Raw genomic sequence first — 7,607 nt, forward strand, 5'->3', positions numbered from 1 at the left:
CTTAACGAAGAAATTCTGCGGGCTCATGATGCCTGTGTAAATCATACGTTAGCTGGTCTTCGAGTACAGTCGATTGAGTCATCGATACGTGACACGTATACGAAAATACGTAAGCAGAAAATTTAGTGTACGTTAAGATCGGAGAAGGTCGAGCGTAACTGTTCCCTATTATGGCACGTTTTCATTGCATACCGATTACCGAATGAAACGCATAACGTTTAATCTTGTACAAAATCAATTTTTGCGTTTTCGTAATCATCTCTGTTGTAAAAAAAAAAAAAAGAAACAAATTTCCACTTTTTGAAATAGGAAAATAATTCAGATATCATTAACGATTCGTCAAATTATATCACGTAAAGAAAGGATAAAATTTAAAAACACGATGATTTGTATAGATTCTTGCAAAATTTCATGGAGAAGAACTCGTTGTTAAGTTAAATTCCATGCATTCCTTCTGTTACAGCAATGCTTTTCTCACGGGCCACTGAATGTCCTTAGAATACAGTGGAGATGCAAGTAAAGCGATGCACGATCACGATGTACGATGTATAATTTATAGAAGAAATATATAGGATGGACGGTTTAACATCTTAACAAATATATTGAAAAATCAACTTCTACTTTGGATAAAGAAAACGTAGAAACGTAAAATTATATAAATGACAAAAGAATCTAAAATAGACAATCTAATCATTGCTTGATATTATTTGCATAAATATAGTAATTATGCGCAATAATTATGCAATAATAATCATAAAAGAAAATTTATATACGTTCGATTTATTGCGTAAAGATACTTATATCTTTTGATGTATTTTTTTTATAACATTTCTTTCGAAAGAAATTTGTCTTAAAAATGCATGGGACAAATGGATTCAATTACGATTTATTGAAAAATAGAAATAAAATACACGCATAAAAATTTCTTTGTTGTTCTATTGCCAGTTCCGTTTCCAGAACGAGTTCTGAACGCAACTTCTTAAAGCAACAGAGGGGCTTGAGAAAGTGGTCAGGATGAAGGTAGTACGAAGGATTCTATACAATCTATATTCATCGTAGGTTCTACGACTTAGCTGGCATTCTTTCGCTTTATAAAAATTTCTATATCCTGTTTTATAAAGTACGATATTTTATTTTTATAATATAATAATGGAAAAGGAATCATAAAATTGAAATAAATGATTTTAATAATAAATAAATAATGGTTAATAATTCTTCGAAAATCTGAAGGCCTGAAAACGCTATCACAGAGAAAATAAATTTTTCTTCAATGATTATGGCATTATGATAAAATTTTTTGATACTTTCGAGTTATAAAGAGTGCCATTCAAAGAATTCGTCAGTCTATATTCGAAGTTAACACGTTGCACATAAATCAAACACTAATAATGCAACAAAAAATTAAGAAAGAAATGTTTGTAAAAAAATGTTGTTTATTTATATATAATTTTTAAAATCGATCGTTTCGATTAGAATTTCTCATTAATTTTTTTTCAATATCCATTCATATTTAAATTTCTTTTTTTTATTATAAATTTCTTGCTACATTAAAATCTTATAATTAAAAAAAGTTATTAATTATAATTAAAAAAAGTTATCATTCGACGATTAAATATCGTTTTCCTCCAAAATATAAATATTGTTGCTTTTACGGAGTGCCATTCGTCGTAATTTTATCTCGTAAAATATTAAAAAAATATCAATGCCTATTTAAATTAAAACATAATCGATATTATTTTTTATACCATAACTATATCTTCTAGATTCGCTGATACAGAAATTTTTCGATACGAAAACGGCTCCAGGAATTCGTCAGAGACGACGTCTGACGTCATCCTCGTGCCAGACTGGAGAACGGAGGTCACGTGTCGCGACGTCAAACGAAAACTCAATACTCGACCAGTGCCGGTCTGGCCAATAAGCGTCGAAAGAACTCTCGCCGATCGACATACGATCCTAAGGCGCGTCAGTCGAGCCGCAACCGTTGAACGGTGAACATCGTGGCACGGTCGATAACGATTTCGATTGTTTGTGAGTTTGCTTTTTAGTGAAACGGATCAAAGGTGAACGAAATGGCCAACAACAGGGCTACTAAATCTGGATTTGCAGCGGAAGCGCAAAGAAAGGTAAAAAAAAAAAAAAATTTCTTTTTTTTAATACATATACATATATGTTTTGTCCGATGATACATGACCTACTGAGGAGACCCCATCCCTTACGGAATTCGGCCTAGTAAGGGTGGTTGCGCATGCGTATTACGAAGTTCATTGCACCTATGCTCTTAAAGATAAATGAATTATTTGTTCTGATAAAATATAGTGAGAGAAATTCGATGATATTGATTGCCGAGATTTAATTTAAATTCCATGTTTCAGGTTTTTTATTCGATCTGTCAGGAATTTTAGATTCGAGATATCGTTTCTGTTGAATTTATTTTTTTTTTTTTATGATATAATAGATATATTTTTATTAAAAAATAGAAAGATGCAACGAATTTATAAACTTTTTTATTATTCGACCGAAAATTAAATTAAAATAATATTTAATCAAGTCTGATTGTCTGTTGCTTACTCAAAAGATTAAGGAAGGAATTTAGAATCGGTAAATATTTTGACTCTTTGGAGGTTGAGGATCGCTGGAATAATTCATAGGTTTAACTTAGATTGTATGTATCTATGTATGTACATACGTGACAATCATTCGTGTCTGCAGATTACAAAGCTCATGTCAGAGATATTTCATGACACTTATTGGAGAATAATCCCAATGAATAATTAGAATGCAGAGCGTGAAAGAATAGCTGTTCACAGGTAAATCGTGATGTGATTTTGACATTCGAAATTGTTGATTTTTAATAATTAAATTATTCTTTAATATTTCTAATCTTCTTAAGAATTTTTCTTTTTAGAATTTTATATGAGAATTTTATCTCTAATACTTGAAAGTAAAATGATATAATCTTTTTTAATTAATCGAATTCTTTTCCGATAAGTAAAAATTACAAAAACCATAAAATTTCAATTTCAATATAATCCTCCAAAATAATAGGATCATCTTTATAATCATAAATCTTCGTTTCCTATCTAATCTTTGAATCTTTATGTTCTATCTACCAAATGATTATTCTACACGTATATTTATTATTTCTTTACTCCAATATTTATTACAATATCAAATCTTTACGTAAATAAAATGCAAAATCTTCTTCAAATCATATTCAATCCAATCGCGTTTCGTTATCATAAAAATTTTTTTATCAATTTAATGAAAGTATCAAAAAAAATTTCCCGATTTCTTCACTTTTATCTTAAAATTTGTTCTTTCAGATTCAAACAACACAATAAATAAGATTAAGAAAATTCTTCTCGATCGTGCAGAGTTTAAAATCGAGTCATCTTTAAGTAACAAAAAGAAAAAAAAAAAAAAGAAAAAAAAAGGAAAAAGATTGCTAAACGGCAATTTCATCGTGAACGGAAATGACAAATCGTAGATACGTCAAGGAAAGAATTTGCAAGAAGATTATCGCGATTTCGATACGGTCGAAGATTGTTTCCTTTCGTCACACCTGAGCATACGCCGCGTTTCCATCGAATTCGCCTCGGAGGGAACCGTGTTCGAAGCAACAGCTGCCGACCGATCCCTTCCTCCGAGAATTAAAACGAGACCCAGTTGCCAAAGAAGGGAGCGTCCCTCGACGAAACCCACCGGCCATGGTACACTTATCCTTTCGCCTCGAATCACCTTTATAACCATCCTAATATCTCTAGGTTGGCCACATGATACACGCCGAGGAATCACTAGTCTATTCTTGTACGTTGTACTCTTTCATAACATCGAACAGTAGTATGACACGTAGTTTACGCAAGTTCATTCATGATGTTTGGGTTAAATTAGTTTTACTGTAAATGTTTGGATGATACGGTAAGGAAAATAATTTTTGAAATATATATTTTTACCGTTTATTGTATTAGGCGAATATTTTATAAAAATTGCATCTTAAAATTATTTGGAAAAATATAAAAGCATCAGTATATTGCATCATAAAAATATATTCGCTGCGTTTATCTTCAACGCATATTAAAAGTGAAATCGTATCATCGTTAAATAGAAAAAAAAAAACACTTTACTGAAATAATGGAAAGAAAAGAGGCAATCTCAATTTTCCTAATTAGTAATTGATAAAAAAACTGGAACAGAATCGTGTCATCATCGAATATAGTATTCATACGACGGAAAATAACTGGATTCTCAAAAAGAAAAAAGAAAAAGAAACGGTACGCTCATCTCCTATATCAAACAAGGAGGGGAAAAAATGGAGCGAAATACAAAGGGTTTGTTGTACATTGGTTTCGAGCTTGTTTTTTTTTTCTTTTTTTTTTTTTTTTTTTTCTTGAAACAATTAACAAGCAAATAATCTGAAGGACGCTCATTATGGCAGCGAAACGTATGTTCAATACGACGATATCCTTATCGCTATTGGAATGCAATGGTTGGTTCACTCTTTTTTTTTCTTTTTTTTTTTTTTTTTTTTTTTTTTTTTTTTCTTGAAACAATTAGCAAGCAACTAATCTGAAGGACGCTCATTATGGCAGAGAAACGTATGTTCAATACGAAGATATCCTTATCGCTATTGGAATGCAATGGTTGGTTCACTATTTTTTTTTCTTTTTTTATTGATACAATGACGTTTATCCAACGAACTGAAAAAGAAATCGAGATTCGTCATGTTCTAATAATGAAAAGATCTTCGAGAGGTAATTTTTTCAATTTTTACGATTAATAAAATATGTTATCAGTTTGTAATTGTGCTATATTTCACATAATTTATTCTAAATTTGTACTAAAATTAATCATTGCTAGAAATTGGCGCACAATATTAATTGCGGACTGATGAGAGTTCAACGATAGTATTATTATCGGTATTTTATATTCATCTCACAAACCTTTTATAATTATTATCAATTAGATTAGATCAATCATTTCTATCATTTCTTACTGTTACAAGTGTGAAATAGCAAAAATTGCAGAGAGTAATTATTATTCAAACTTTTGATAAGCCTTGTCTGGTTATTATTACTCAATCATATTATTCATCGATAGAATTGTATTATTCATATTCTAATACGAAACATTGCACGTACATATAGCGACAAAAGAGATGATAATAGGATTCTCGTTATTCGATAAATACAATATGAATATAACGTACGATAATCAAGGCACAAATAGTTCGAGGTAAATAGTTCGTTGAATCTACCTTTCCTAATTTTTTTTTTTTTTTTATCAAATAGATAATATTTTTCAAATAAAATTTTCATTATCTATCTACTACTTATTTAATAAAAATATCCATTTTTATAAATTACATACTAGTGCTTTCGAGAATTCCAAAAAACATAATTTTCCATTCTTGATAAAACGTTTCATTTTTTATTAATTTCCAAAAGTCACGCAATTACTTTTAATTTTAATTAATTAAAAACACAGCACACCCTTATGTGCCTAGGATATTTTTCAAAAGAATTCTTATTTCAATTCCCGTGTATCGTCCCTCCCCATGATACACCATAAGGGAACCATGTTTCGTTACAAAATAGACATAACAATTATAGCCATGTGTTTCCGTGAACCAAGTGCGATGAATGTGCGGCATTATACTCGAGGCCTAAAAATAGGCGTGCTTCATCCCCGCGCGGAGGATATCTGCATTAGCCACCGGAAACACTATAAAGTGGTTTCCGTTTTAGGAACGAATGGCTGAAGGCGATCTCGAGGAACACTCGCTCCTTACCGCTATATATTTTCCTCCCCATTGCTTTTACAATCAATGTTGGTGGATTAACGATCGTGCAGATTCTTCCAGCCTCCTTCGAGGAAATCTCACGTCCGCTGACCTTTCCTCTTCCGTCGTTCGAATCTCCGCGCGTGGATCTTCGTTTCGTGACTGACGAAATGCGAGTAGATCGACGAACGAAATAATCCTTCGAGTTTTAGAAAGTAAGTTTTTTTTTTAACATAAATAAATATAAGTTGAATGGAATACAGATATGGAATAAGAAAAGATTAGAAAAAAAAAATATAATGATGATGTAGAGATTAATCTAATCAAGTAAGTCCGTTTTTAAGTATTAGAAGAAAAAAATCAAAGATGGAGATAAGAATTCTCAAGAGACGATTATAATTATTGAACGATCATAGAATTTAATTTTTCTTTGTTAATAATTTTTCCAAAGTTATCGTTTCGTTTTTCCATTCTCGCAATTGCGATTTAATATCGCGAATTACGAAGAACATGTTAGCAACGTAAATTTGTGCACAATTCATTAGTTGACACGTGAGGCCGAGCATGGTAATAGAGGCGAAGGACACCGTGCAGTGCAATACAAATTCTGTTCGAGCGTGATACTGGGTTCGTTGGAATATCCTATATCTGCATTTTGATCCTCGTTCTTTTTTCATAGGAGAATATATTCACAGGCTATCTCAACTGAGCATCTGATTCACCTTGAAAGATGTTGGACGAAGAAATCTTGATAGAATGTAATAGATTGAAAGCCCGTTAGTTTGATGTGCCATCGACCGAATCGATCATCTGACATCATACGTGATTAATCATAAACTTGACGAATAAGAAGAACTTACGAATGACTACGTCGTTTTTTGGAATTATTTAATTTGTGATAATTTATATATATTAAATAATCATTAATGTATATAATTGCAATTAACACTCGCACAATTTTTTTAGGAAGAAATTCTCTCAAAATTTAACGGAAAACCTAAAGTTTCTCGAATACTTTGTGATATCACTTTCGTGATATAATTATTTTTTAAATGAAGCGTTTAAAATTTGATCATCGTCTGATAGATGTAAAGTGGTATTTAGAGAGTATTACCTCAAGATCCCATAATCGTGAAGTCTGTAGTTCTTGGGAGTAAAGTGTGGTGATAAAGTTTAAGTGCATGGGTTCCATGAAACTTTCTCTTGCCCATGACTCACTCGAGACGTTACATAGTTTCTTCCTTATGTCATATCTTCGTCAGTTATCAATTTAGCCCAACGTTAATTATCGACGATGATGATTTATTACTTAATCGAACATCGAGACGTGTTACGAAATCGTTTCCAATCGAACGATATGGAAATGAAGTTTTACTTTCCGCGCGAGCCAATTCAATTGAGAATTAGTTCAACTTGAGATTTTTATCAGCGCTCGTTTTCCATCCAACTCTTGCACCCGTTACTAACCGTTTCTCTCTTTTTAGATTTTTGCATGCGAAGATATAATTATCCCGTAGCAAGGATGGATTAATTAATTAAGTCCATATGCCCGCGAAAAATGACCGAGTTACAAAAGACCTTAAGGACCTCGACACGTTCTTCTTCGCCCTCGTGGCCTTGCGCTCTTTCAAATTAACAATCTCCAATTCCCACGAGTGGTGAAGGGAATTTCACGGTCGAGAAACAACCGTGAACTTCGCGATCAATTTCCATCCATGGGACGAAATCTTGTATATTCATTAGCGGAAATCGCATTAATATTAATGAATCTCTTTTTGCTCTAATATCTCATCGAGGTGAATTTATGAAAGATAAAAAAAAAAAA

General features: G+C 31.8%; 1 protein-coding gene and 2 long non-coding RNA genes across 3 annotated transcripts in view; all 3 read left to right on the forward strand.

Annotated features, from left to right (window-relative positions):
* Window positions 1-921, forward strand: part of LOC116185602 — a 2,923-nt gene extending 2,002 nt beyond the window's left edge. Inside the window, exon 2 of the long non-coding RNA XR_004150457.1 lies at window positions 464-921. This is a non-coding gene — a long non-coding RNA (uncharacterized LOC116185602). The remainder of the gene's footprint in view (window positions 1-463) is intronic.
* A 953-nt stretch (window positions 922-1,874) lies between these two features.
* Window positions 1,875-7,607, forward strand: part of LOC102681816 (myophilin) — a 13,077-nt gene continuing 7,344 nt past the window's right edge. Inside the window, exon 1 of the mRNA XM_006615391.2 lies at window positions 1,875-2,126. Coding sequence (XP_006615454.1) covers window positions 2,073-2,126 — 54 coding nt within the window. The 5' untranslated portion in view covers window positions 1,875-2,072. The remainder of the gene's footprint in view (window positions 2,127-7,607) is intronic.
* Window positions 2,133-4,266, forward strand: LOC116185603. The gene is made up of 2 exons (XR_004150458.1): window positions 2,133-2,601; window positions 2,713-4,266. It is a non-coding gene; the product is annotated as an uncharacterized LOC116185603 (long non-coding RNA).

The sequence above is a fragment of the Apis dorsata genome, unplaced genomic scaffold, assembly GCF_000469605.1.
Source record: "Apis dorsata unplaced genomic scaffold, Apis dorsata 1.3 scaffold_222, whole genome shotgun sequence".
In the NCBI taxonomy this organism is placed as follows: domain Eukaryota; kingdom Metazoa; phylum Arthropoda; class Insecta; order Hymenoptera; family Apidae; genus Apis; species Apis dorsata.